This window comes from Calcarisporiella thermophila (assembly GCF_041956535.1).
Source record: "Calcarisporiella thermophila strain CBS 279.70 unplaced genomic scaffold VTP21scaffold_24, whole genome shotgun sequence".
Classification (NCBI taxonomy): Eukaryota; Fungi; Calcarisporiellomycota; class Calcarisporiellomycetes; order Calcarisporiellales; family Calcarisporiellaceae; genus Calcarisporiella; species Calcarisporiella thermophila.
The window spans coordinates 424,754-452,488 of record NW_027192214.1 but is presented as its reverse complement, the minus strand read 5'-3'; the positions used below and the strand labels follow the sequence as shown (position 1 = coordinate 452,488).

The window sequence follows — 27,735 nt, the reverse complement described above, 5'->3', positions numbered from 1 at the left end:
TGTTCGTAGGGCAATTCGATGCGTTTTTTATAATTAATCACCTCTGAAATAATATTCATATCGCAATTCTCAAATAAATTGTTTATATGTCCCTAATTGGTCATCCTCAAATATAATAAGAGACTTCCGTCGGTTCTAATTGGGATGAGTGGAGACGGGGATTCGCAAGTATCCAACCATGGATATTTGCCTTGTGTCGCAGCAATTAGGTACGAACGCGATAAACTGTTTTTTCAGCTCTGCACGGTAAAACATCCAATTTCATAGGAGGTGTACTACTCATCGCTGCAGTTTTTCATTTTCCAATCTTGCACAGCGACACTCGCTCTTATTCGATTCAGGACTTACCCTACTGAAGCTATCGTGTTCCTCATTTCGATAAATTAGAACGAGATATGGGTGACCGGCGGAAGGAGGAATTAGAGAAGAAGCGACTTAAGCTCGCAGAGCTGCGTCGTGCGCGAGAAATTAGAACAAAGCAAATGACGGACACTAAGAAGGAGACCGCGGTAAATATCGATTGCCTCCTCTCCTAATTCCCAGATCATTCCGCCAAATCCAAAACTTTCATGAATCCTAATTCCACTTCCATTCTCGCCTTCATTAGGCTCCCGCGGCGCAAGCAAGTGGTGCGTCCAGCGAGCATCGTGAAATATATGATCTTGTCAATTCTCTTGTTGGCGATCGATCATCTACACCCACAACTCCTACGACAGCAACGTCACAAGATATGAGAACCTCAACGGACGGTGGTAGAACGTTTGGTGGATCGGATGGAAGCGCGACTCCGCCTTTGCGGCAGATTCCAGAGTTCACATCAGTTGGAATAATGATTTTTGATATTCCACCGAAAGTAATTTACCGTCTCTTTGCTTTATATAATAAGCAGCTTGAATTAGATGATGTAATTTTTTTTTTTGCATAGGAACGTGTCGTCTATAACAAAGAGGCTCAGACACAAGAGGGGTCTTTTGATGTTCAAGCATTGAGTGAAGAAGAGATACGGAAACGGATATTGGAAGAAAAAGAGCAAGAGGAGAAGGCTAGGCAAGCTGCCTTAGAGGAAGAAATGCTAAAGCAACAATCACAGGAGGAAAAAGAGGAGCTGAAAGGTATTGAATTAACCGTTTTCCCGGATCTTATTTCCAAACGTAATGACATTTTGCCGCTTTCTTTTATGTAGAGTTGTCGGAAGAGGAAAAGAGGGCTATTGTCACCTCGAATGAGTTCATTGATTTTATCGATCATTCATCCAAACTAATTGAACGCGCATTAAATGAAAAATATGACTTCATGCGTGACTATACAGTCAGCGATAGCGTGGAAAGGTAAAATGCTCAGCAGTACATGGTGGTTCAAGTTTAACCCACTCACAAATACGATCTCTCCCCTTTTCCCTATCTTTACTCTGCGCTATAGCGATGAATCACTCGGCAAAAAGGTGAAATCCGTATGTGCCTTTCTCGATGACAAATGGAGCAAGAATCGATCCGTAACAGATGTCTCATGGTCACCAAAGGTGAAGCACTAAATTCAACTATTGTTTCAATGTTATGCCATGTTGACATGCCTTTAATTCAAAATTGATTCAGTACGCGGAGCTTGTGGCGACTTCGTACAACAAAAACCAAATGAGTGTGAACGAGCCGGACGGAGTCGTGTGTGTGTGGAATTTGCATTTACTGGAGCGCCCCGAGTTTGTTTTCCACTCACAGGTAAGTTTTTTCTCCAAAGACAATGTAAACCTCGTGTGATGTATAATCCTCATTGTTTTCTTTATTTGTTCAGTCGGACGTACTCACTACAATGTTCTCCCACTTTCATCCCAATCTGATTATCGGTGGCACTTACTCTGGTCAAATTGTGTTATGGGATACGCGTGCTAAGTCGCTGCCCGTGCTGAAAACACCGCTCTCTGCATCAGGGCATACACACCCAGTCTACTCCATGGCCATGGTTGGAACCCAGAATGCGCACAATCTCATCACAGCTAGTACGGACGGACTGGTGTGCTCGTGGCAGCTGGATATGCTCGCTCAACCTCAGGTGAAAAAACTTGAGCGCATTTAAGAGTGCTTTTGGCCTAATGTGGAATGTTGTTGCAATTATAGGAAACACTTGAGCTGATACACCCGGCGCACAGCAAGACCGATGAGATTTCGGTGACCGCTTTCGGTTTCCCAGACAATGAAACAACAACCTTTTGGGTAGGAACTGAGGAAGGCAACGTGTATCAGGCAAATAGATATGACCGTGCAGGAAGGTTAGTTTTCTTTGCTTTTTTTTCCCTGTGCATACATTTCCAGACCCACTTTATCTCATTCCCTTGATACCCATAGCAAAGCGGGCATTAACCAATATGACACCTACCGCGGCCACTACGGTACCATTACAAGTCTTGATTTCCATCCCCTCTTTGGGCCTGTGGACTTTTCGGATCTCTTCATTACTTGTTCGGTGGATTGGACCATTAAACTCTGGAGAGCAAAGGTAACTATTGATTGATTTTTTTTTGTTACACTCCACGAGCTCATGTCCGCTCCTCCTTTTTTATTATTACAGTCGGTCTCTAAGCCCTCCACCAGTTTAACCACGATTCAACCACTGTATTCGTTTGACCATGCCAGTGACTATGTGTATGATGCGAAGTGGTCGCCCACTAATCCTGCACTCTTCGGCAGTGTCGATGGAAGTGGCAATTTCGATATTTGGAACCTAACAGCAGATATTGAAGTGCCTGTGGTGAGCACGCTGGTTGGAAACGGAAAAGCCTTGAACAAGCTCAGTTGGGATCGCGATGGAAGAAAGGCTGCCGTCGGATCTTCTGATGGGCATGTATACGTGTACGATATTGGAGAGGTAAGAGTTCATTATCAGCTTGTGTTTAGAATTGGACACAGAATGACCGTCGTATCACTCTATCTTGTGTCTTTGTAGATGGCATCACCTAGAAGCGATGACTGGAGCCAGCTACAAAAGGTGGTGAGCCATTAGTTGGAGCTCAACTATTATCCAAATTGGATAAATGAAATTATTATTCTTTTCTTTTCCTTTTACTCCCCCCCCCTGCAACCATCACTTTCATTATAATCTTATACTACCTTTATATCTTTATAATTCTCTAGATAAAAGGCTTCGGTTTCTTTTTCCCACTTCATTTTTTTTTTTACTGTTTTCTTTTTTTTTTTTCTAGTAATATGTCTTTTTTTTTGGTCAAGAAATCACCATTGCTATAAATTCTCGGATATATTCCAGAAATATAAAATTATTTCAGTAAGTGTCAAGCATTTTTTGAAAAAAAGGCATTCATAAACTGTGAATTAATACATTTTAGAAAGGAAAAAAAAATAAGGTTTTTTTGGGATGAGGGTTAAAAGCGGGGGGGGAGGATTATCGATAATAAAAGAGAAAAGAAAATGAAAACAAGTTAAACATGGAAAGGTATATATACGCTAATGGGGGAGTATATATACGGGATATGTTCGAGTTATATTCTACGTTTTGTTTTTCCGTTGATTTTACCGTTCCCATTCATCCTACCATTTCCGGTTAAGGTCCCGTTCACATCCAATTTTCCGTTGGCGTGGCCGTTTGCATGAAGGCCATTCGAGCCGATTTTCTGGGTTGATTTTGAGGTAGCTTCTTCCTCTTCCTCTCCCTCCGAGTCGCTACGATTGTCATGGGCAGCATTACCGCGCACGACGGAGTAAACCACTCGGCAGATCAGGAAGAACCAAAAGAGAAGCAGCAGCTGAAGTATCGCAAACAGCGTGAGGAAGAAGTACACGGTGTTCTGGGTGAAAAATCTCCCTTCCGATGGCATCCACAGGGGCTCGATGTATTTCACGGAATCAACTAGAAAGGGAAAGAATTAGTTTTCAAATGCACTGCATCCAGTCAAGAAGTATGCAGCTTCATTGCGTTACCGGCAGTATTATAGATAATCATAGGGAAGAAGATGTGCCGAGTCACCACCCAAGCAATGACGAACATGGCGAAAAAGAAATCGCAGATTGCCTGCAGCTTGAGGTATTTTAAAATTTTCGCCAGCTATTGTTAAAAAATACCAGTGGGACAGGCTGTTAGATGGAAGCGAGATCCACAGAATAGAAGTGGAAAAAAGGTAGTACCGGAAGCAAGATGTCTGCAAAGTCCATCACGCACAGCACTGCGTTTCCAATCCTGGTAAAATTGATGATGTAGCTACCAATGATGAGCGTGCAAGTGACTAGGTGATGCATCAGCATTGCATTATGATCTTTGCGCGGCTTCTCCATATGTAGCACGCATATCTGTTGGATCCAGAAAGCGAGCTGGACGAGATAGTAGCTTTTGAAAATCGGTGTGAAGCGTTCATGGGGGTAGTCAATCCAGAAATGGCGCATGTCGAGCCAGTACGGGGAATGATACATTATATACTAATAGCATAGGAGAGGATTGAAAGAATGGGGGAGGGGTTAGAGGTATGGATTGAAAGAATATTGGGCATAAGTAGCGCCTCGTATAGACAACTAACCATCCCTAAGGACCAAAAGCTCGCATAATAAATAAACGTCCACCCTTGCTCTGCAAATCTTGTGAGATTGCGTGCCTTGTTGATGCCCATACGGCGACCAAGGGGGTCTAGCACAAAGCGCATCACTGCAGCGCGTAAAAACGTGAAGGCAGCCACCCAGAACAAGGCAAAATACGCATCATCTACGCCCTTACTATAGAGTCCCGTCTGTGCATCGAAATAAGAAAGGAAGAAGAATTTATCGGCGACTGTGAAACCTGCCAGTCGGATAAGTAGAAGGAAGCTGGTAAAGACGAGCGGAAGACCTTAAAGAAAAAAAATTAAACAGGAACAAGAGATAAGTAATGGAGGGCAAAAAGCGCCGATGATAAGTGACGACACGCACGGATTTGATTCTCAATTATGAATTTCATGAATGCATTCGGTGGCCATGGCTTTCCTTCCCGAGGAGATGTGCCCGTTTTCTTAGCTTTTGGTAAATGCCCATTGGAATCCTTTGCTTTCTTGGGCTGAATTGCTGTCGACCTCGACATTGTTCTGGTGAAGTTAGACTTGGTAGACTAGAAGCGAGGTAATGGACATAAACGGTTTAATTCTGGTTAGCGATGAGGTAATAAGATTGTGAGCGACTATTTTGGCAGCATAAACACCGGGGGAAAACAGGAATAATCACCTGAAAAATAGGAAAAAGTTTCGGTGGTGAGATGGCCGAAAGATGAGCTAATTCCCGCTCACGATGAGGAATGAGATGGACAGATGCGTGACGAAGGATGCAAGAACTGAGGGTAGTGAGTGTGTGGAGGAGAAAGAAAGGCGCCGGCAAAAGCAAGGAAGCACTCGAAATCCGGCCAACAAAGAGAAAGACGGTGTTCCCTGAAATCCTCGAGATTTTTTTATTTCAACAAACCTTTCCGAATCAGCCCAATCAGTGAATATGATATTTCTGTTGTAGAACCTAAAATCGAATCGAGGGCCAGATTTGACGGTGGCTACGGCCCTGCAATGTCACTCTACGCTCACGCATCCTTGGCCCTGCTCCTCCCCCTCGCCGACTTGTCCACATATCCCTCAGTCTTGCGAGCGTATCTCCCCGCTTCAAACTAAGCCCTCCGTTACGCTGCTTTTCTTCGGCTTTTAAAGTATTGCTAGGTCTGCGCAGAGGGCAGAAGAGCAGGCTGGTGTTCTGCTCCCACCAGAACACATAGTGCCAAGATTACAGTAGTAAAACCCTCTCCGAGAAAATGTTAGGTGAGCAGGCAAAATGTTTTTATATCTTGGAATGGAGCTGTATTAAAATTAAACGTAAGAAGAAGAAAAAATAACAACGAGCAAAAGGAGCAAAAGAAAAAAAAAAATAGCGTCACTAGCATAAATATAAAAGGAGCTAGAGGATGGTGCATTTTCTCTTCTTTTTTGTCGGCTTTAGCGGTGTCTGCTTGTTGATCTGGCGCACAATATTAAAGAATACCTCCTCAACATTTTCCTTCGTTCTTGCCGAGGTCTCAAAAAACTCTACATCCCACTTCTTCGCAAGAGTAGAGCCTTGCTCATAACTGACCTTTCTGTCATTCTCCAAATCCATCTTATTGCCTGCTAATACCATCGGTACCTATTCATTCAATATAACACCGCCGATGATTCTGAGATCTAGTTATAAGATAGTCTTTTTATCTTTCTTACCTTGTCGGTTTCCTTTACACTCAATATCTGTTCATATATCTCTTCGAGATCATCGATGGTAGCTTGCGAAGTAATGGAGTAGACGAGGAGGAATCCTTGACCGTTTTTCATATATAGGTCACGCATTGCCGTGAACTGCTCAGTTCCAGCAGTATCGAGGATTTCCAGCATACACTGCTGGCCATCGACTTCCGCCTGTTTTCTATATGAATCTTCTATGGTCGGGTCATACCGCTCAACAAAAATAGATTGTACAAATTGCACCGTCTAGGAGAAGATGAAGAAAAGCGTCATATTAACGAATGGATGTAATTTCGCAATCAAACAGTTGGATGACCAAATGTTTGGTCTATTTCAGAGAGATGAAAAGGATGCCCACCAATGCGGATTTGCCGACACCGCCCGAACCAAGTACCACTATTTTATATTCGCGCATTATAAGTTATTAGTTTTGAATGATGAGAAAAGCGCAAGAATAATAAGGGACGCGTCTAACAAAGTTTCAAATTAACGCGAGTGTGGATTGGATTCGAATCAACCGTTGTGACTTGCATCCCTAGGGTGTGACTTACTCACGTGGTGGCCGATTTCTTGGATTAACACTTGGACTCGTCTCCTTCTGAGTTCATTGACCTTTTCCTACGGAGGTACCCTTCCTCTACTATTCCACGGGATGCATGCAACAAGCTCACATGAATCAGGCTCACCAATACCCCTCATCAATCTGACGCTACTAGGTACTTGACCGGCCAATCATGGTGAAGTTGTAATTGTTTCACCCTCTAACCTTTATTCCTACGCTTTAGATCAGCTATGTGTTGATTACTTGCTACATCAGGGGTTAGTTCAGCCTTCAGAAAAGACGGCCTATGTGTCTGAATACCTCACTATGAAGAACACATTGGCGAAATTGAATGTAAGTGCTCTATTTTCCATGGCCTCGAGGGCATTTACCCAGCTTTCATATTGGCCGCCCACTTTTCCAAAAATGAGACACAGTCAAGATCCGCTAACGTATCTGCAATCCGATGGCTGTAGACTATTAAACAACAAATCCATGATGGACACATCGAGGTTGCCATAGACCTCATCAGCTCTGTTTGCCCTGATTTACTGAAGAATTCCACACTCACCTACAAACTCTACAAACAGCAGGTAGCGCTTAAAATCCCATATTATCACATTCTTGGCATGGCTCATCATTACATATAAATTAGTTTATTGAACTATTACGGGACAAGAATCTTCCGCCTGTTGAGGCACTCTCTTACCTACAAAGTCGATTAAGTCCCACTGCGCTGTCTGCATCTCCTGGCGCGTACAATGACTTCAAAGCAGCACTACTGGCTCTAGTGTTTCGCCCTCGACGGTCCGATGAAAGCGAAGGAAGTACTAACGAGGTTGAGAAAATCGTAGATGAATGGTATTACCATGAGTAGAATCAAGAGATTGCATATACAGCACTCACGATTTGCACATCATAGGTCTATTAGTAGGAGGCACGATCTAGCAACTCTCATTTATGCCACTCTTCTTCGTCGCTTTAAAATTCGTGAGCCTAAATTGGCCTTAGCTATTCGGTATACAATTGGTTTCTGCGCTAGTATCTTTTCACCCCTAATCGTTTGCAAAAAAAAAATAGCTATCTATGCATCATTCATAACACTTGGACTGCTCTACGAGGGGAGTCCTCTGCCGTGCCCGAAGTCGATAAGCTAATTCTACCCGATAGATATGAAGAGGATTGGGAAGAAGAAGCGGAGCAGGAGGAAAAGGCGGAGGTTGAGAACCGATCAAAGGGCACTGAAGATAGAGCTGAGGGAGATAGATGTATAATAGAAACCGGAATACAGATCGTGGTGAATGAGGAAGATGCAAATATGCTTGCACAAGCGGTTAATCTTTCGCGACCAAGGGCAATAAAGGCACTCGAGCGCGCCCATGGCTCGGTTGACACTGCTTTCACCACCGAATTATCTCTAACGCAAGTCGGGCATGGCTTGCTGGCTGAACTTGTCCAAGAGTACTGCAGCTATCGGGGACTCTTTGGGCGAGATGCTTTGGAATCGGAGGAAGATGTGGATGTGGATGAAAGTACGAACATATTGATAGAGGACGCAAAAGGGAAATCAAACTTGACGTATTCTTTAAGGTGGCGTAGTTGGACTCTATTTATTGAACTGCTACAATACGACTAAACCTTTCCATTCTTACTTTGACAGGAGACTTAGACGATTTATTAGCCAACTGGCACAGATACCTCTCACCACGCCCATAGCTACCGTTATACTCGATGAATTGAATGAAATGGGTCTAACCCGCAGATATTCCGACCCGGCCGCCCCATGCAACAATAACGAGATGCTGCTTTCTCCATATTTATATTTTGCGCTACGGCGCTGTGAATTCCTCGAACATTTTCGAAATGGCTCCCTTGACAATGCATGGACCTCGTTGCGCGAAGGCATGGCCCCGCTAACCCAGGCGTACCCCGATCTTATTCCCCAGGTGAAAGAATGCGCAATGTTGCTAACCTTCCATGGATGTCCCGCACCCCCCGGCCTGGGCGAATCGCTGCTACGGAGTGCCGCGGAAACTTGCAACATAAACTTGGATGAGGCAATGAGAGAGTTGATGAGCTGTGAAACTGTGGTAGAAATCGTCTTATTGCTGAACAGATGGTTGGATCCTCGGGTGCTTGCGGAGTCGCTTCGTGCATCTCTGGCTACCGCTGCGCGATCCCTTCTTAGCTCGGCCGATAGCGGGGTTGAAGAGGCTGAAGCCCACCCTCGTTTAGTGAGTATTTTGGGCACATTTTTGGATATCCACACTCGGTGGTTCCAACAGCAGTGTCAGGAGGATCGATTTGAGCGTGTAATTGCATTAAATCGGCTCAAGCAGGTGGATCCTTTTCTGGTGGATACGCTGTGGGAACGTAAACATCGGCAAAAGGAGGAGAAAAACATATGGGAGGAAGCCAATATAGGAGTAGAGATTCCAGAGGAAGAAGTAATGAGGATTGAACAAGGTATCCAGGAATCTTTTATTTTTCGTCGCTGCTAAATAAAATACAACGCCTCAAGCCGATTCTAACCCCTACAATTCTTTTGTAGATGCTCAGCGCCGAGGCATCAATGACGACGCAATAGCCACCGTGATGGACATTATGGCCTGCTCACGTTTCGAGGCCCTGTCACTCCTCTTGGAGTATGGGGGCAACACTAGCCAAGTGCTCGAGATCATGTTTAGCTGATATTATCTTCAACCTTTGATGTTCTATTTTATTATTATTTTTTCCATCTTGTACTCTCTTATATACTAGTACATATACGTCATCATTGTAGTTCTATAGAGCTGTTTACTTCCTTTCTATCCAAGGGAGATTCTATCCAGGGGACCACACCCACTGTTACATATGCTATATATTTGGGCTTTGTTTAGATGGGCTGCAATTTCCAATTTATTTTGACAATGAACCCTTTGACCATGGAGTTGAGTTATCACTGCATATTGTGGCCTTTTTTTTTCCGTGATGCGCCGCAACTAGGCATATCCTGGGAAAAAAATATTAGTCTCGTGTCACTTTGAGCACGATAATCAAAACGTGGCTTAACACAGGAGTTACATTATTGAGACGCTATACTGAAAAAATTTCTACAATGCAACGTGCGCCCTGGCTTATCCTAAAAAATTATCTCAGCTGCGCAGCCTCGTAGCCAATTGACATAACAATACTAGTCGCCATCGAGCTTGGCTTCTAAACTTAGGATTCAGAAGGTTACTAGATTGACTGAGATGTGTGAAGTAACATGTGAGCATGGTGACATGAAAAGTTTGTGTAGAAGGCTTTGATTGTGGTAGCGCTTCGTTTTTCTTTTTTTTTTTTGCTCTCCTCCATATGGGAAATGGATATGTAAGGGATGTATCTATGAATTTTTGCCAAGTAGCCCTCTAAATTGTCTGCAATCATAACTCAAACGTTAAAAACTGGATTTATGCGCTTTTTAGTCTACCATGCGAATAACTAACCCACTCATTAGGATGCACGTAGGATTGTAATTTAGATTTCCTTTTGGTTTCGGGTCCGATCGCCTCCACCCATCGCCTCCAGTGGACAGTAACAAAACAACTTCGTTAGTGTGAGTACTAATATCTTTTAATTAAAATATAGGCAATCAATGTATTATTTTGGCTATTTATATTTTCACCCTGAGGATGTTTACCTTGAGATTAATACGGCAAACACAGAGACCAGGATCTGGTAGCGGCCATTTGTGCCTTCTCTAATTATTTTTATAGCAAGTTTTCTAAACTACCCATCTATTGAGAATGCTCCATTTCATCGCCAAAATGATCTCTGTAGCTAGCATGCGATAATATATTCAATTAAGAGGAACTAAGTGCTAATACGCATCTGCATATGCACCCCTATTAGAATCGTTCTCGTCGTTACCGCCGAGCTATTTATTTTGCTGTCATGATATCTTTTCAAAGTTTGTTCTGTGCCTTCTAAGTTTCAAAAGCTAGCAGTTCTTATTTCACTTTATTGACCCATGTTTTAGATATACCATTTACCTTTTTGAATTAAGCTATTAAATGGCTGCTCCAACACATGCTTAATCGTAACGAAATGTTTCAATATATCGTAATTATTTTGTGATTAGGGTCTAAAGATCTTATCTGAAAAAAAACAATGCGTTTCCCAGGAGGGTAATTATCAAATTAGAATAGGCCAGGATTCTGGGTGATAAATACAGAAAATTCTAACAAGGTAACTTAGTTGAAGCATTGTGATGTGGATGATACGACGAAACCGAGGCATTGCTAAATGGTGTTTGCCTTAGTGTGAGCAGATTATTTTGTCTTATTCAATTTTACCTTGACCCCCTTATTGTATTGCCTCTATCTAATATAGACTAAATAAAGTGATAGGAAATTCCTAATTAATAAATTGCCAAGACGCTCCCTAATTTCGTCATCTGACCTAAGTCTAAGCGTACGATAACGTTCGGTCTTATAATTTGCAGCCCAAAAAAGTGGTTTCACTAAACTTTATGTCGCAATATTTAGATTTTGAGTAAAGCAATTGTCGAGGATAGTATAGGATGCTATATTCTAATTGTCTGTAAAATCCATTCATAGAATGAATGGGTATAGGAGAAATGAATTGCTCAATATATATAGGCATTCTTCTTTGGAAACCCTTTCGGCCAATTAAGCATTTCAAGAGGAATCTGTGCATTTGGATCAAGCGATGAGCTTGTACCTTCAGACTCTTTATATTTTGCCGGAAAAAAGTGGATGATAGGAATTACGAGTTATGGTTGGCAACATCTGTGACGTTCCAAGCACAATGGAGTAATAGTCTACAAAAGCTTATTTTTCCTGATATATAAAGAACATTTTCTCACCCTCCTAAATTTTTGTCACGATATCCAAATCTTTTCTTTTTTGTTTAATTTGTTGTTTCTTGGTTCATTGGGCAGACTTCTAGGTCACGATGAACGAAAGCAAGGTGGAATATCAAGAAAATCCAAATGATAACGCAAGGTATGCCGCAGCAATGAACGAAAAAGCGGCCCAAGATGCAGCCAATAATCATACAAAAATCGATTATGATGAAGAGGGCGTCCTAGATGAACTGGTTGAGGTAAAGGATTTGAAAAGCAGATAACAGCATGTTTCCAATCCATGTAACGTTGGTTCCACTTCTCAATGGATGGGGATGCTTCAGATATGGCAGTTTTCTTGGCGCGCCTGCTTTGTCGGATCTTTTCTAGGATGCATTATTGCTGCAGCGAGTAAGATTTTTGATTCTCCTAATTTGAACTTTGAATGAGAAGGCTTAGGTTACACTTCATTCTGCCCGTAATAGATATGTATATGGGGCTTCGGACAGGATGGGGAGTTGGATCTGGCCTCTTTGGCGCCGTCCTTTCCTTCGCTATACTCAAACCCATGTCCCGTATGCTGCCCACGTATCTTGGAGGGGGTTATTTTGGACCTAAAGAGAACTGTACGGCGCAATCTGCAGCCTCTGCTGCGGGAGGTCTAAGTGCTGGATTTGTTTCCGCTATCCCCGCGATGTATAGACTAGGGCTCCTCCAAGTAGAGAACTTAAACAGGTAAGATCGCCACGGGTGGAATTGGAGGCCGAAAAAAATTAACTAAAAATGTTTATTTCTTGAAGAGATATGGTTCATATTACACTTTGGACCATCGCTGCCGCCTTCTACGGGCTCTTTTTTGCTATTCCTCTTCGCAAGCATTTCGTCATTACTCAGGACCTAGTGTTCCCCACTCCGCGTGCTGCAGCCGTTACCATCAAATCCCTCCACAGCTCTGCTGCCGGTGAAAAAGAAGGCATGCGTTCAGCCCTTATCCTATTGATCAGCTTCGTCATTTGTTTCGTTTGGCAACTCATAGGATACTGGGTTCCAGGCCTTTTTGGTACACCACATATCCTCTATTGGATAGGCCATGCTACGGGGAGTAAGGAGCTGATGGAGGCTGATACCTTGTGGTCATGGTCAGTTGTACTTGTTGGAATAGTCCCCTGATTGCACTATGCTCAACCTCATTTCATCTAGGTCGTTTACTTGGGATTTCTCATTTTTCGGTACTGGTCTGATGGTAAGTATTCCATAGAATGAAATCACTTTTCAATCCAGGCTAATGCTTCTTTACATCTCTCCATCTCCAAAGACACCAGGATCTACCTCTTTGTCCTTTTTATTTGGGACCGTCATGACGGTAGGGCTTGCAGGGCCACTTATGTGGCGCGATGGTATAATTATAGACCCCATGGGTTTCAAATCTGGACCAACGGTAAAAGTTTCATCGTTGATGGTATAAAAGTAAGTGTCAATCTAATCAAAGAAAACAATAGGCACAAACGTGGTTCCTTTGGCCAGGTATTGCTCTCATGGTGTTCACCTCGTTTGCCGAGCTCTTCGTCCATTACGAGGTGCTTTGGCGTGGAATCAAGCTCTTTTTCAAAGAATTCACCAACACTGTACGTTCTCTGACAAAGAGAAACCGAGCTATTGAGAAAGAACAGGATCCAAACGACCCGGCACTCCCACACGAACAGGTACCAACTTTATGGTGGGTAAGTATAGCCATCCATATTATTACTCGGTTCTTATGAAGGAAGGCAGAGTTGTTTAACGATTTTCTTCCTGATACCACACAGACCAGTGGTCTGTTGGCATCCATCATCTTCACATGTGCTATCCTTGGAGTGTTCTACGGAGTCCAGGTGTACCTTACTCTTCTTGCCATCGTGCTGTCCTTCTTCCTCTCTTTTGTGGGTCTTCAGGCGTCTGGTGAAACAGACATCAACCCTCTCGGCTCTATTGGCAAAGTGTCGCAGCTAGTGTTTTCCCCCATCCCTCATCCAACCGCGGAGGCCTCCCAGATGATCAACCTTATTGCTGGAAACATATCAAGCAGTGCCGCAGCACAGAGTGTTGACATGGTCTCCGACCTAAAGACCGGCCATTTGCTCGGAGCATCCCCTCGTTCCCAGTTCTTGGCGCAAATAGTGGGGTCAGTTATTGCAGTTGCGGCGGCTCTAGGATTGTTCTATCTGTATGTATATCTGATTCAAGAGAAGACGATTCCCCCCAAATCAATGGAATATATTCTAAACACTTTGTCTCTCTTACTTGCTCGATTGCTTTCGTTTCACACTTTCTAGATATGCAAGTGCCTACCCCTGTATCCTCGCTAAAGAGGGCTCGGCCCTTTCCGAAGAGTGTAAAGACAAGTTTACCCTGGTCGCCGTTTTGACCTGGTCCAGCGTTACCAAACTTTTGACCACGAATTCCGTGACTATTCCACAAGCCTCCGTCAACTTTACCATCTTCTGCTGTGTGTTCTCCGTGGTATACACCGTTGTAAAACACAAGTTCGTCCCGGAGAAATATAAGCAATATATGCCGAATTTGAACGCGATTGGTATTGGTTTTACGCAACCATCACTCGAGATTCCTCTTGCCATGGTGATCGGATGGACTGCCACCAAGATATGGCGCCGGGTTCATAAGGATTCGTGGGAAAAATACATGTACAGGTAGGTGACCTTGGAGTATTTTCACTTAGATGTAGACTACTTACCAGTTTATCTTTCTAACCTATCACCAGTGTCGCGGGTGGAATGATCGGTGTCAATGGAATTTATTCCCTCTTCATGGCTATCTTCACGTTGGCCAATGTGAAGGGTCAAGCCGTAGTGGTCGGCTGCTACCCCGATGGTGATGTATATGCGTGCTAGACCCAACCGATATAAATTATTAAGAAATCTAGTTAATAAATAATTCTCTTTTCTTTTCCTTCTTACTTTCTTTATATATTTATATATTTATATATTTATTTAATTTAGGCTATTTATACCGTGTAATAATACTACTTTTGCCAATAAACAAAGAACTAGTTTGGAAGCTTCCACTTCGCGGCTTCGGGATATCACGCCGCTAAAGGAAAGACGACACTTGCCACATCAGCTAATGTCTTGTTAACAGTTTTTCACTCTACCTGGAAGGGTTAAGAATCTTATATTTTGATATTCTAAAACAAGAAAGGTGAAACTGAAAGCTTCCATCTTTTAACATACTCTAGTCAGTAGGAACCTGATTCAACCTAATAAAATAAAACTAATTATTAATGCAAGAGGCTTGTGTCAAGAAAGATGACTAGAAGGAAAGGAAATGCAAACTTTTTTCCACGGTATTTAGGCATAATTGCTAAAACACTCCAACTCCAATGGTGAGAGTTAACAATGAATGGAGAAAAATAACACACAACATTTTCACACACTGCCACAATAATTTTATAACTGACTGAGAGGATAGTATCTCAAGCTCTAAATTTAATTACTATTAAGATTTAATTGTTGAATGCCGGGTCACGTGATTTTATTTTGACTTAACTCCGAGTCATTCACTATTCCCCTTCTCAACCATCCTTGTACGCTGCTTATTTTTGCTCACTCTTCATTTTGGCAGTTAGCAGTGCATCATGTGACATTATTTGCCCTTTATATCGTTGCTTTGGTTCCTTATTTAAAGATTTTCGTTAGCTCTTTGCGATAGTATGATTTACGATGAGGGAAAATTGGAGGCTATTTTCTTGATCACATTTGCATTTGGAATATACATTTGTTATAGATGATTCTGACGAGTTTTTTCTTATGGAAATTGCTTTCAGTTACCCAATTGGAGGCTGTTTTATGTGCATCTGCCTAGCCCATTTCCTTTGAGCAAATGGTACTAATATACAATAAATAGTCTCAACCCTCACCCATGTCGGATTGATCGCTAGCAAAATATTATGCAGAGAATGGGTTTAAAATGACAGATTTTAGCATAGATGTATTACTCTTAGTGATAACATTGCGTGGACAAGGCTTCGTTTGACATGTTCGCTTCATCCAAAATTCTTCGCGGCTCGCAAATGACATGGTAGAGTTGTAAATGGTTGTTTGAAAATGTGTACAAGAAATTGCCGTGCTGAAGAATAAATTATTTTCGTACGCTACCGAAAGTAAAGAAGAGTTGATTGAATCTTCCCGGAGCATCAGCAAAATGGGTGTTTCAATCATCGATGGTATCATGCAAGAATGTCCGATAGTTCACATTGTCTGTAATTTGTCTAAGTGAAATCAAGATAGATAAGAACGGATATTAGGGTGGCCGAAAGTTGTCAATGGCGATCGTCTTGAGTTATCGCCATTCCAGGAGCTTATCGATAAGATGCTATGTAGAAATGAACGGGCAATATCGAGACTCTCTAGACAGATGCCATTGGCTTCTCGAAGGGGAGGAGAGCCTCGCATCTGAGAACCTCCAAGTCGTTTCCCGAGTGGGCCTGAGGAGTGCCTCGTGGTCATATGCACTGGTGAATGGGTGTTTTGCCTTTTTTTGACAATTACCACATAAGGGCCATTGTGCTTTCTTGTACTAGGAAGTCTTCTCTATAAGAGGATGGCGGTTGAGCATGATTTTCATTAAAGTCGTTCTTAGTAAACGACAAGCCAATTCCATCGCGGCAAATATCTGAAGGATGGGTGAGAAACCACGCATTAGGAATAGAAGGTCGCTGAGGACTTGCGGAAATCCCGAAAGCTAACTTAGGATCTCGACAAATTGCTCCACTTCAAGTTCAACCTTAATGGGGTGGCTCCCGATTCAACACCCAACCTGGCTGAAACCTAGTGGCCTTGGGTAGACGATATTCTAGTAAAAGGAAGGCGACAAAATGCCATGACAACGAATGGGAACCAAGCAACTTAAACTAAAGCCAATTCGCAACAGAGAGGAGAAGCCGTTCACCAGAGAGTCAATTAAGGGGTGCCGAAGCGATGGCTGTGCCGATAAGGAAGGATTCAATCTCCAGTATCGGCAGACTATCAAGCTCTCTACATGCCTGCCGTAGGTTATATCTGCAGCAGAGCGGTATATCTATCAAACTAAAAAAACTACTTCCGTGAGGATTAATAGGATGATTTCAAAGATCATGAGGAGGCCACCAACTTTCTTTTGGTTTGAGTTAGTCCCACCTACCACCGACTTATGGTGCTCCATTTGGAGATTTATAGCTGCATGAAAAACGATAGAAAATAGTGAATCACTCTAGAATACTGAGTATAGTTATAAATGCATTTGGCCCTCCTGCCCGCTGTTTTTTTTTCTTTGTGTTTAAAATCCTCCATCGCCCTTCGCACCATTTTATTTTACTTTAATGCTTTTCTAATATCTAATATTTCATATTTATTGAAACGTTTTCGTCATATTACAGGGAGGAATCAAACGTTCCAAACCAATAATCATAGCCGTCAAAGATATGGAGAGTAAAGACGATTCAAGGGCTTACACCGCAGAGCAGAAAGAGGAGGAGCAAGAGAAACATTTCGATGAGAAAGAAGAGACCACTCACGGAGATGAAAAGGCCCCCGTAGAGGAGTTTGTCGAAATATATCAATTCACCTGGCGTTCAGCCATCGTCGGTTCGCTTCTCGGATGTGTTATCGCCGCATCAAGTAATATTGGCATCTATTCTGTAGCATGCATATAGAAGTCTGACCTCGCTCTTTTGCTTCAAGACATGTATCTGGGTCTGAAAATTGGATGGGTAAATAGCTTCTCAAAAATATCCAAGAAGAATCGTTAACCATTTCTATATGGGGGGGTGGGGGGTCGAGTAGCTTTTCGGGGCGCAACTTTGGGGAGCTATCTTCGGGTTTGCTATTATCAAGGCGATGTCGAGCTACCTTCCCACCTATCTTGGCGGTGGACCCTTTGGCCCGAAAGAAAACTGTACGGCGCAATCCGCGGCGACGGCTGCGGGAGGATTGGCGGTAGGCTTTGTGTCCGCCATTCCTGCCATGTACAAGCTCGGTGTCTTGAAGGATATTCATCAGGACGTGGGAAATCTGACGCTGTGGACAATTGCGGCGGCCTTTTATGGGCTTTTTTTTGCGGTTCCTCTGCGTAAACACTTCGTAGTCATCCAAGATTTGGTTTTCCCCACCCCGCGAGCGGCCGCCATGACCATCAAATCCCTTCACGCGACGGCCACGGGAGAGAAGACCGCGATGAAAAAGGCCTATTACATGATCCTTTGGTTCGGCATTTCATTCATATGGACTTTGATCGCCTACTGGATTCCTGGTATTTTCGAATCGCCTCGTATTCTCTACCACATAGGGCGGGCAGCGGGAAGTGTTAATTTGATGGAAATGGATTCAAGATGGAATTGGTATGGCTTGAGCTTCGAGTGCTCATTTAATCTTTTTTTTTTTCACCCGGGATATTGATATCTATATTAGGTTCTTTTCGTGGGATTTTACCTTCTTCGGGGCAGGGCTCATGTCACCGGGTGCGACCTGCTTCAGTTATATGGTCGGCCAGGTATGCGAATCAGGCTTCCTTTTTTTGTGATTAGACCCTTACCCACCAGCGTGGCTCTTTTATTTCAACTGTGGCGCGATGTCTAGATTATAGCCTATGGAATTGCGGGACCCCTGATGTGGCGGGATGGAAGCATCATTTCCCCTAGCGGATTCAAGCCGAAGCCAACGGTAATGTGTTTGGACTGATTTTTGTTTTGGAACCCCCTTCCCACCATGTCATGTCATGCTTAACCCTTCTCCATGCTTGAACACAGGCTCAATCCTGGTTCCTTTGGCCGGGAATTTCTCTGCTGGTATTCAGTTCGTTCACGGAACTCTTTATCCACTACGATGTTTTGTGGCGTGCCACGAGACTGGGAATCATTGATTTGGCCAACGTTTTCCGTCGGTTAGCGAGGCGCGCCCCGATCGAGACCGGTGTCGACGTCGACGATCCAGTACTACCTCATGAGCAAGTGAAGACGTTGTGGTGGGTTGGAGGCACTCTTGCCAGTGTTGTCTTCACCTGTGTGATTATGGGGGTAAGTGTTATAGGATGTGAAGGGGAGTGTATGAGGATAAGTTGATTGAAAGGTGGGAAACTAATCTGCTCGAGAATAGGTGTTCTATGGAATGCAGGTGTATCTCTCGCTCCTGGCCGTGCTTCTAGCCTTCTTCTTCTCTTTCGTCGGCCTCCAAGCCTCGGGTGAAACCGACATCAATCCTATCGGGCCCGTTTCCAAGGTGACCCAGCTGGTGTTTGCGGCCTTTACTACTTCATTCCCTACTGTAGCGCAAGCCCAACTCATCAACCTAGCCGCAGGCAATATTACATCTAGTGCTGCGGCACAGAGTGTAGACATGGTCGGTGACTTGAAGACAGGTCAACTTGTCGGCGCTTCGCCTAGGTCGCAATTTTACGCGCAGATCGTTGGCTCTATTTTCGCCATCCCCGTCGCTATAGGCCTCTTCTATTTATACGCAACCGGTAAATATTTGCGCTTAGCCTTTGCCTACTCTCGATCCCAATCCCATGCTTCCTTTCTAACTTGGTGATGGCCATTTTTAGCCTATCCCTGTGTCACAGCGCCACTGAATAACGACATGAAATGCCCGGTAAAGCGACGCACTTTTCAATGTGGCGCGTCCCTCGTTGTTGGATGGAGTACTAATATTGGCTCTTGCACATAGTTCGGCCTTGTCGCCGTCAACGTATGGGCCCGTATTGCCGAAGTCCTCACCAGTTCCGTCGACATCCCTAGGGAATCCATTATCACGACGGTTGTCTTGGGCGTTATTGCAGTCATCTTCACCATTGTCAAGGCCAAATTCATCCCCAAGCAGTACCATCCTTATCTTCCCAACCTCAACGCATTTGCGATGGGGTTCATCCAATTCGGTAAAACGAGCCCTCTCCTCTCTAGATTCGGTGGAAGATCCCTTCACTTAGCATTTGATCCATTATCTTTGCATTCTAACAGGGCCCGAGGTTCCCATGTCGATGGTCATTGGGTGGGTGACCGGGTACTACTGGAAGCGTATCGATCAAACCGCCTGGGAAAAGTAAGCAAACGAAGTGATATGGCGCCGCATTTCTCCGGTATTCTAATCTTCGCTTCTCCCACTCCCCTTTCTTCTTTGCTCGGCTCCAGCTATATGTACTCGGTAGCTGCAGGATCACTCGGAGGTTCTATTCGCCCGATTCATTCTTCCCAAGTTCCCATTTGATCCCCCTTTCTAATCCCTTATGCATCTTGTAGGGGTCGGTATCAGCGCCGTGATTAAGGCCTTGTTCCAAATCGGCAACGTACAGCCTGCGACGGTGGGCGTCGGATGCCTTTTGGACGAGCACGGAGAGTGGAGCTGCTAGAGAGCGGGTGCACGTGACGGGCTCGGCGCGGCCGAAAGCCCCGCCGCCCTATTGTTATCTTCTTCCTGTAACGCTAATAGGTATCATAGCTATAATAAAACTTGCGATTTTCTGATCGACGCTTGCTCTGCTGACTCAAACCTGGAGGCGGCGGTTCTCAGAAGGCCGTGGGAGGCATTGAGAATCCGCAGGCCGTGGGAGCATAAGGGTTTCAGGTGGAGGGCGGAGCGGGTGTGGGGCAAAGGAATCCATGCTTGCAGCCCTGTGGCCCGCCTTTCTTTTGACAGCTCTTGTAATCGCAGCGGGCGCGCCTGATTGGCTGCATGCCGCAATTGGCCGATCGGCTTTAAACACCACCGCATGGCTCCATTCCTCGTGAGTCTGGACAAAATTCCACCTGTTGCTCCTTATACCAGGTCTTGTATCACTCGGCGATTTGCGCTTCCCCTTATAACCCTCCGCTTGCTTTTCCGGTAGCACCGCCCCTCCTTTCCATGCCCCTTCGCCCCCTCTAATTCCTGCCCTCCCCCGCCCATGTCTGAAAAGGAAGAACTGCAGCACTCCAGCGGCCGCGACGGCCTGCTCTCCCCCACCACGCATATCGTCGATGACTATAAGGATGATCCGGCCATGGAGGAGAAGCATGAGAGATCCTCCATGGAGGAATTTGTCGAGACCTGGCAATTCACCTGGCGCTCGGCCATTATCGGTTCCCTGCTCGGAACCATCATTGCCGCTTCAAGTACGTGCCCATCTCCTCTGTTGCATCCAATGTTTGCATACTCATCCTCTTCTCCATTTTTGTAGACATGTACTTGGGATTGAAGGTAAGGATCTTAAGCGCATATGGCTGAATGCCCTCCCCTCTCCAGACTAATAAAATATCCACCGATAGGTCGGATGGTCTTTCGGTGCAAGTCTGTTCGGCGCTATCTTTTCATTTGCCATCATTAAACCAATGTCGCGCGTCCTCCCGGTTGCATTTGGCGGCGGCTCATTTGGACCTCGTGAAAACTGCTCTGCTCAAACCGCAGCCACCGCGGCAGGCGGGTTGAGCGCTGGCTTTGTCTCTGCTATTCCTGCAATGTAAATTATCCTCTTGCTTAACCCCTTTTGATCTTAGCATGACCTTTTTTTTTGTTTATTCGGATCTCTAATATTTCTCTAGGTACAAGCTCGGTCTCCTTACCAATGTTCGCAATGACATGACATCCCTTACCCTCTGGACGATTTCGGCCGCTTTCTATGGTCTCTTCTTCGCAGTACCACTGCGTAAGCATTTCGTCATAAACCAGGATCTTGTATTTCCTACGCCACGTGCGGCGGCCATGACCATCAAATCCCTTCATGCATCGACGACCGGAGAGAAGGAAGCCGTGAAAAAGGCCCAATATCTCGGCCTATGGTTTGCAATCTCCTTCGGGTGGTCTTTGATCGCATACTGGATTCCAGGGCTCTTTGAATCCCCCCGAATCCTGTACCATATCGGCCATGCGGTTGGCAGCCGGAATCTAATGGAGTTCGACACACTTTGGCTCTGGTAAAAATTGAAACCTCCCTACTCCCCTTATCTTTTTCTCTCTCCTAATACCATATATGCTATCCTCTTCCTAATTCGTGAACTCAGGTTCTTCTCCTGGGATTTCGCCTTTCTCGGAGCAGGCCTGATGACTCCAGGCAGCACTGTATGGAGTTTCTTCCTTGGAACCGTGCTTGTATATGCTATTGCAGGTCCACTGATGTTGCGCGATGGCGTCGTTGGCGGGGCATATGGATTTAAGGCTTTCCCAACGGTAATCATGAAGCGCTTTTTTGCTTGTTTGACTTTTTTGTTAACATGGATGGTAAATCATTCCAGACCCAATCGTGGTTCCTCTGGCCAGGTATCGCGCTCATGGTGTTCAGCTCCTTCACTGAGCTCTTCCTCCACTACAAAGTTCTCTGGCGTGCGATAAGACTCGGCGCCTTGGAAATCTATGGCAACCTGTCTCGGATCGTCAAACGTAATAATCGCGTCACCGCGAGGGAGCAAGACCCGGACGATCCCATCTTGCCTCACGAGCAGGTGCCAACGCTGTGGTGGGTCGGTGGTTTGATTTGTAGTATCATAATGACCTGCGTTATCATGGGCGTAAGTGTGGAGACACGCGAAACTTCAAAGTAGGTCGTGCGCAACACTAATACGTATTTATCCTAACAGGTGTTCTTTGGGATGGAGGTGTATCTCTCGCTCCTTGCCATTGTCGTGGCTTTCTTCCTCTCGTTCGTCGGCCTTCAATCATCGGGAGAGACCGATATCAATCCGATTGGCTCCATCGGTAAAGTGACTCAGCTTGTGTTTGCAGCCATTCCCCATCCCACCATCCAAATATCCCAAATGTCGAATTTGATGGCTGCCAACATTGCCTCCAGTGCAGCCGCCCAGAGTGTGGACATGGTGGGCGACTTGAAGACGGGCCATCTTCTAGGTAGGATTAAGGATGAACCCACACGCAAATGTTCGTCTCTACTCACCTTCGCCTCTTGAACTCCGTACATAGATGCTAGCCCTCGTTCGCAGTTCTATGCCCAAATTATCGGCTCCGTGTTTGCCATTGCTTCCGCGGTTGGGCTATTTTACTTGTACGCCTCAGGTAAGCATCCCCTCTCGGTGCACTCGCGGTGATGGGTGAAAAAAAATTAATGAATGGCCTCCGTCTACTTAGCCTATCCTTGTATCACGGCGCCCATCGACCAAGTCGACAAGAGTTGCCCGTTTGGTCTCGTCGCCGCCAACGTCTGGGCCTCTGTCACCGAGCTCCTCACGAAGAATGCAAACATTCCACGTTCCAGCGTCATCACAGCCATTGTCGCCGCTGTGCTTGCCGTGGTGTATACCATCATCAAAGGCCGCGTGGTCCCCGAGCGTTTCCGCCCCTACATGCCAAATCTCAACGCGGTCGGGATTGCGTGTGTCAATAAGGGGCCTGAAATTCCCCTGGCCATGGCCATTGGCTGGACCATCTCTTACACATGGCGGCGTATGAATTTCGCCTCTTGGGACTCCTTGATGTACTCGGTGTCGGCGGGGCTTATTGCCGGGGTGGGTGTCTCTGGGGTATTGAAGGCGGTCTTTGAACTTGGCGCCGTACCAAAGAACGTGGTCGGCGTAGGCTGTCCTTTCGACGAGCAAGGCCAATGGGATTGTTAATGAAGTTGGTATTCGCAAGGCTTTCTCGAATTGGTTGCTTTGACAAACAAAACCTTAATCGGCTATATATGACCTGATAATCCCCCTTCTTTTGTCTCCCCCATCTCTATGTGCCTTCCCCTATCCATCTGTGGTTTTATTGCATTTATGTCTAATATGTAAAGAGTATCCTTGTGAAACCTATTAACCCAATTGCATATGTACCCCTTGCAAGCATTCTTCTCCCTTTTCTCTATTAACCTTGTCTGTAATAGAATAAAGATACGTTGGTAAAAATCGCAAAGTATGCGATTTTGCAAAATTCGTTTTTAGCCACACTTCATCCTAAAGACATCATTTACCGAACAATAGACCAAAATTACTACAAGGATACCCGTTAAATTGGAAATAGTTGAGACATTGTCTATCTAATTACGCAATTTCTATTTATACTCGTTAATACTATCATTATACTTTAAAGTTGGATTTTTTTTTTTTACGTTATTGAATGGAAAAAATATTGTGTAATTAAGGGACAGGCTAGACTACTACGGCAAAGTCGCCAGTATCTAAAAATTTATTTTTCCATTAAAGAACACGAGAACTTGCGTCCTGTGGTTTAGTTTAAAATATATTATATATATGAGAGAGGCTTCCGAACAAAATTATTAAGTACAAGATAACAAGAGATAGAGCTTAAAGAGTTCGGTACTCAGAAGGGTCGGATTAAGTGTTTTTTGCTTTTTCGAAACCGAAGGCTACCTCTTGGCTATCATCAATCTAGATTAACGAGTTCTTTCCCCATTCCTGCTTGAATCTTTCTTCATCTTTTTCCTTCTGTGCCTATACCTATTGTCCTTTGATTGCCATGAGAATATCTGATAAAAAGATACAATTGAATGCGATATTATCATGTTCTTAGTTGCCCATGACAGTTGCTATCCTTATCTTATGTATACTCCATACCATGATGTCGTGTAGTAGTATGGAGACTTGTCGATCTTTTCATTGTGTCTCCTCATGGAATCCAAAGAGTTTCTCATACTAATTGGATATTTATACAGGGCTTATCAACCCAATACTCGAAAAATTTTTGGATAGGAAAATCTTTATTAAAAAGTATTCTTTTCCTTTCTTAAGAAAGGATGCCTTAACATCAGAAAACAAGAAATTCATGCAAGAATTGGGGGGTGTACAGATTGTGTATACCCTTTTTATTTTTCAAGGATAGAGGAGAGTAGAAATACGAGGAGAAGCAAAAACAAAAAAAAATATGTAATGTATATAAGGGGTGGAGATGTTAGGACGCTAAATCCAGGGAGGAAGCAGGCACAGGTGGTAGGGTATTCGGCAAAGTCGTCTTGGAGTTAACTTTTCTGAATGAAGGATATTTGTCTCCTTAGACTTGTTTCCAACTTGCTTTACACCAAAGCTCTTGGAAATTTTCTTTTTTATCCTTTATGGACGCGCACCATTATTTGTACCTCTCTTTTTTTATTGCAACTCATATCCCAGTTGTTCAGGGAGTGCCATTTCGCTTAGTTGGACGTTGTCCATGATTATCGATAGATGATCCAGACTGCTGGATCATGGACCGTTGACACTATGTCCCGTTGTTAGCCCATGGTTTTGTAGCCTGTTCCAAATAGTCTGTATTAATATTCAAAATAGATTTTTTTTCAAGAAACTTTTGCAGTGAACTTTATGAAAAGAATGATCAGATATGAATAGAAATGAAGGGCAAAGTATAGATTATGTTGTAAACATGAATCGGCCAATATTAATTGTATGTTAATATATATGAAGTAGTTGCCAAAAACAACTGTAAGTAGACATGATAAATTTCAGAGTATACTGCTTAAATGACTTCACGGAGGTTGACTTCAATGGAACCTGAGGGGAGTGCGTCAGTACCACCTGTGGCAATTTCGATAGCAGAAGCAAGATTTTGGACATCTTGGATAGTGGGGGGTTCGGGGACGGCGGAGCCAATGGTACCGAGGGTGGCCACACCGGGGACGGATTGGAGGCCTTCGGTGGGACTACCGGCACCAGCGATACCGCCGATGATATCTTGGCGCTTCTCGAGAGCTGGTCCTTGTATCTTTTCAACCTCAACACTAGGGATAATACTAGCCAAGGCCAACTGCTGAACCGCGCAAATAATCATGATGCTGATGGCTAATTTGATAATCTGCATTTTGTTATTTTCATTTCCTAGTATGTTTGCTGTTAGTTTTGTGTCAATGAGGTTGTTGTAAACCAACTAAAAAAAAAGTATAATATTCAAAAAACGCGTCGAAAATAACCGTCAAAATTTCAACCATATTCTTCTCAATTTACACTATTACATGGAAATTGAAAGATGTGAAGAATTTTCGATTTTAATTTGAAACTTAATTATATGCATCCATTTATTACTTGTTTGTTTGTAAATGACATATCCCTTTGTTGTTTTTCTTGTAATTCTTTAAATAGTTCAGCTATTTTTTTTCTGATCCTCTTATTTTTCTCTTTTATTTTATTATTATTTTTCTATATAAGAGTCCGAAAGTCGGAAATTACTTTCGTCACAAGAATAGTGCTGGGGTCGCCAAATACCTCGTTTTCTTTATTTTTTTTTGTACTTTGTTCTTATATAGCAAGAAAAAGGTTTAGATAAAAATATATCTGAATAGATAATATCTATCTTTATGCAACCAGCATATATTATATGATGGTTGCGTAAAGAGATCGTCGCATAAAAAAGATAACGAAAAGGTAACTGATGCATAAAGATAATGAGATGCATAATGAAGATAGCAATTGGTACTTGACGATCGATTAGATTTTTTTGTTAGGAGGATCTTTATTAAAAAGTATCCATTTTCGTGCTTAATAAAGGAAATTGATAGACATCAGAAAACAAGAAACACATGTAAGAAATGGTAGAGAGGTGCCTAACTTTCCTATTTTTCAAGGAAAGTGGTATACGAGTGAGGGAAGAGAAAAAAAAAGGAAATTAGAATACGGGTGGTTGGGTATTCGGTATAGTCGTAATGGAGCTAAGTGGATTGGATGAAAGATATTTGTCTCCTTGGACTTGTACCCAGCTTCCCTTACACCAAAGCTCTTAGAATTATTAAAAAAATTTTTTTTTGGGATTTAAGGATCTTTATTGAAAAGTCTCCTATACAAGTTAAGTGAAAGGACTTGGCAGTTCTCCGAAACAAGGAATACATGTGCGTAATGGTAGAGCGTGTGAATACCATCCTCTTTTTCAAGAACGGTATTATATAAGAGAGAAAAAGAATATAAACAAACAAAAAAAAAAGGAAAAATTGGAATGCGGGTGGTAGGGTATTTGGCAAGGTCGTATTGGAGCTAAGTGTTTTGGTTGAAGGATATTTCGTCTCCTTGGACTTGTATCCAATTTCCCTTACACCAAAGCTCTTGGAAATCTTCTTTCTTATCCTTTATGGACGCTGACCACCATTTGGATCTCACGATTTTTTGCATTTCGTGACCTAGTTGTTCAGCGAGCGCTATTTCGCTTGGTTGGGCGTTATCCATTATTATCGATAAGCTTGATCGATAGATGGTCCAAATTGCTGCATCATGGACCGTTGATACTACTTCCCGTTGGTAGCCCATGGTTTTGTAGTCTGTTCCAAATAGTCTGTCTTCCTTGGTTGATTCGTGAGCTCTCACTCCAAGAATGCGGCAGACGTAATTGTCTACTCTTTGCCATAGTTGATTTATGGCCGGGCATTCCAGGTAAGCATGACTAATGGTTTCCACTGCGTTGGTTGTGCACCGCTTGCAAATATTAGGTTCTCCTGTCCACTTACTAGTGATTATGTTAGTCACCAATCCGTGTTTCAAGAGTCTCCATCTTAGTGTCCTATGCTTGGGTTCGCTCGGCCGCTTTTTCCAGCACATCCAAGCTACCTCCAAACTGATGGAATCACTTGAGGTCTCTTTCCATTCCGGAGTGATATTCTCTCCTTTGCTTGTCTTGGAGAGCCTCCCGATTTTTGTGCGGAAGTTTTTGATCTTTGTGCCAGCTAGCACACATTTACCCAGCGGGAACGTGCATGGTCCTTCAATCTGTGGTATACCCTGTAGCAGGACCAGGATTATTATAAAAACGTCTTTTTTTTTATCAATCAACGGAGACTTTTATTAGTTTCCATAGCTTACAAGAGTTTAATGATTACAATGAAATAAGAAAAGGGGGAATAAAGGGTAAATTAGATGTATATAGTGATCGGGTATTTGGTGAAAGGTATGAAGTAAAGAGGAGGGGAGGAGGGGAGGAGGGGAGGAGGGAAAGAGCGGATTGGGAGAGAGGAAGGGTTGCTTCGTCACTCCGGTTTTAGTCTTGCTCTATCCGAACTTTCTATTACCGCTCCCTGACTGTACCACCTTCTTCGGAATAACTCTATCTCTCGTCTTTTTTGTGCCTTTATCAGTTCACCTCCGATGGCCTCCTCGATGTCCATTTTGGCACGGAGGATGATTGTCTCGGGTGATGCTCGAATGCATTCGAAATGGTAGGCGATTCGGTCCCGATGTATTTGCCATAGCACCGAATCGAAGACGATTTGAGCCGCATGTCTTACTGT

At 43.7% G+C, this 27,735-nt stretch overlaps 10 protein-coding genes across 10 annotated transcripts; 5 read left to right on the top strand and 5 right to left on the bottom strand.

Moving 5' to 3' along the window:
- Positions 1–395: 395 nt before the first annotated feature.
- Positions 396–2,994, top strand: VTP21DRAFT_5969 (uncharacterized protein; the record flags this gene model as incomplete). Its single annotated transcript, XM_069396547.1, has 11 exons — positions 396–509; positions 608–853; positions 926–1,112; positions 1,184–1,328; positions 1,420–1,519; positions 1,593–1,715; positions 1,789–2,046; positions 2,112–2,263; positions 2,340–2,490; positions 2,563–2,859; positions 2,938–2,994. The coding sequence occupies 11 exons, from the start codon at positions 396–398 to the stop codon at positions 2,992–2,994; spliced, it is 1,830 nt and encodes a 609-aa protein (XP_069247624.1).
- A 493-nt stretch (positions 2,995–3,487) lies between these two features.
- VTP21DRAFT_5968 (uncharacterized protein) lies at positions 3,488–5,049 on the bottom strand (the record flags this gene model as incomplete). Its single annotated transcript, XM_069396546.1, has 5 exons — positions 3,488–3,855; positions 3,927–4,050; positions 4,131–4,418; positions 4,517–4,821; positions 4,902–5,049. 5 exons carry the CDS (start codon positions 5,047–5,049, stop codon positions 3,488–3,490), a joined length of 1,233 nt encoding a protein of 410 aa, XP_069247623.1.
- Positions 5,050–5,900: 851 nt separating this feature from the next.
- VTP21DRAFT_5967 (uncharacterized protein) lies at positions 5,901–6,632 on the bottom strand (the record flags this gene model as incomplete). Its single annotated transcript, XM_069396545.1, has 3 exons — positions 5,901–6,125; positions 6,197–6,463; positions 6,576–6,632. 3 exons carry the CDS (start codon positions 6,630–6,632, stop codon positions 5,901–5,903), a joined length of 549 nt encoding a protein of 182 aa, XP_069247622.1.
- Positions 6,633–6,869: 237 nt separating this feature from the next.
- Positions 6,870–9,449, top strand: VTP21DRAFT_5966 (uncharacterized protein; the record flags this gene model as incomplete). The annotated part of the gene is made up of 8 exons (XM_069396544.1): positions 6,870–6,933; positions 7,003–7,112; positions 7,235–7,351; positions 7,414–7,619; positions 7,681–7,776; positions 7,839–8,348; positions 8,419–9,224; positions 9,310–9,449. The coding sequence occupies 8 exons, from the start codon at positions 6,870–6,872 to the stop codon at positions 9,447–9,449; spliced, it is 2,049 nt and encodes a 682-aa protein (XP_069247621.1).
- A 2,247-nt stretch (positions 9,450–11,696) lies between these two features.
- VTP21DRAFT_5965 (uncharacterized protein) lies at positions 11,697–14,474 on the top strand (the record flags this gene model as incomplete). The annotated part of the gene is made up of 10 exons (XM_069396543.1): positions 11,697–11,846; positions 11,931–11,997; positions 12,072–12,321; positions 12,387–12,725; positions 12,787–12,829; positions 12,902–13,024; positions 13,086–13,307; positions 13,392–13,789; positions 13,899–14,273; positions 14,345–14,474. The coding sequence occupies 10 exons, from the start codon at positions 11,697–11,699 to the stop codon at positions 14,472–14,474; spliced, it is 2,097 nt and encodes a 698-aa protein (XP_069247620.1).
- Positions 14,475–17,041: 2,567 nt separating this feature from the next.
- On the top strand, positions 17,042–19,959 carry VTP21DRAFT_5964 (uncharacterized protein; the record flags this gene model as incomplete). Its single annotated transcript, XM_069396542.1, has 12 exons — positions 17,042–17,237; positions 17,301–17,329; positions 17,403–17,956; positions 18,027–18,108; positions 18,195–18,278; positions 18,365–18,631; positions 18,711–19,077; positions 19,159–19,205; positions 19,281–19,488; positions 19,571–19,652; positions 19,742–19,776; positions 19,850–19,959. The coding sequence occupies 12 exons, from the start codon at positions 17,042–17,044 to the stop codon at positions 19,957–19,959; spliced, it is 2,061 nt and encodes a 686-aa protein (XP_069247619.1).
- Positions 19,960–20,048: 89 nt separating this feature from the next.
- On the bottom strand, positions 20,049–20,321 carry VTP21DRAFT_5963 (uncharacterized protein; the record flags this gene model as incomplete). The annotated part of the gene is made up of 1 exon (XM_069396541.1): positions 20,049–20,321. One exon carries the CDS (start codon positions 20,319–20,321, stop codon positions 20,049–20,051), a length of 273 nt encoding a protein of 90 aa, XP_069247618.1.
- Positions 20,322–20,493: 172 nt separating this feature from the next.
- On the top strand, positions 20,494–23,149 carry VTP21DRAFT_5962 (uncharacterized protein; the record flags this gene model as incomplete). Its single annotated transcript, XM_069396540.1, has 9 exons — positions 20,494–20,701; positions 20,767–20,786; positions 20,855–21,045; positions 21,128–21,499; positions 21,587–21,752; positions 21,818–22,090; positions 22,160–22,427; positions 22,500–22,592; positions 22,665–23,149. 9 exons carry the CDS (start codon positions 20,494–20,496, stop codon positions 23,147–23,149), a joined length of 2,076 nt encoding a protein of 691 aa, XP_069247617.1.
- Positions 23,150–24,986: 1,837 nt separating this feature from the next.
- On the bottom strand, positions 24,987–25,328 carry VTP21DRAFT_5961 (uncharacterized protein; the record flags this gene model as incomplete). Its single annotated transcript, XM_069396539.1, has 1 exon — positions 24,987–25,328. One exon carries the CDS (start codon positions 25,326–25,328, stop codon positions 24,987–24,989), a length of 342 nt encoding a protein of 113 aa, XP_069247616.1.
- A 1,163-nt stretch (positions 25,329–26,491) lies between these two features.
- VTP21DRAFT_5960 (uncharacterized protein) lies at positions 26,492–27,725 on the bottom strand (the record flags this gene model as incomplete). The annotated part of the gene is made up of 2 exons (XM_069396538.1): positions 26,492–27,229; positions 27,588–27,725. 2 exons carry the CDS (start codon positions 27,723–27,725, stop codon positions 26,492–26,494), a joined length of 876 nt encoding a protein of 291 aa, XP_069247615.1.
- Between the last annotated feature and the right edge of the window lie 10 nt (positions 27,726–27,735).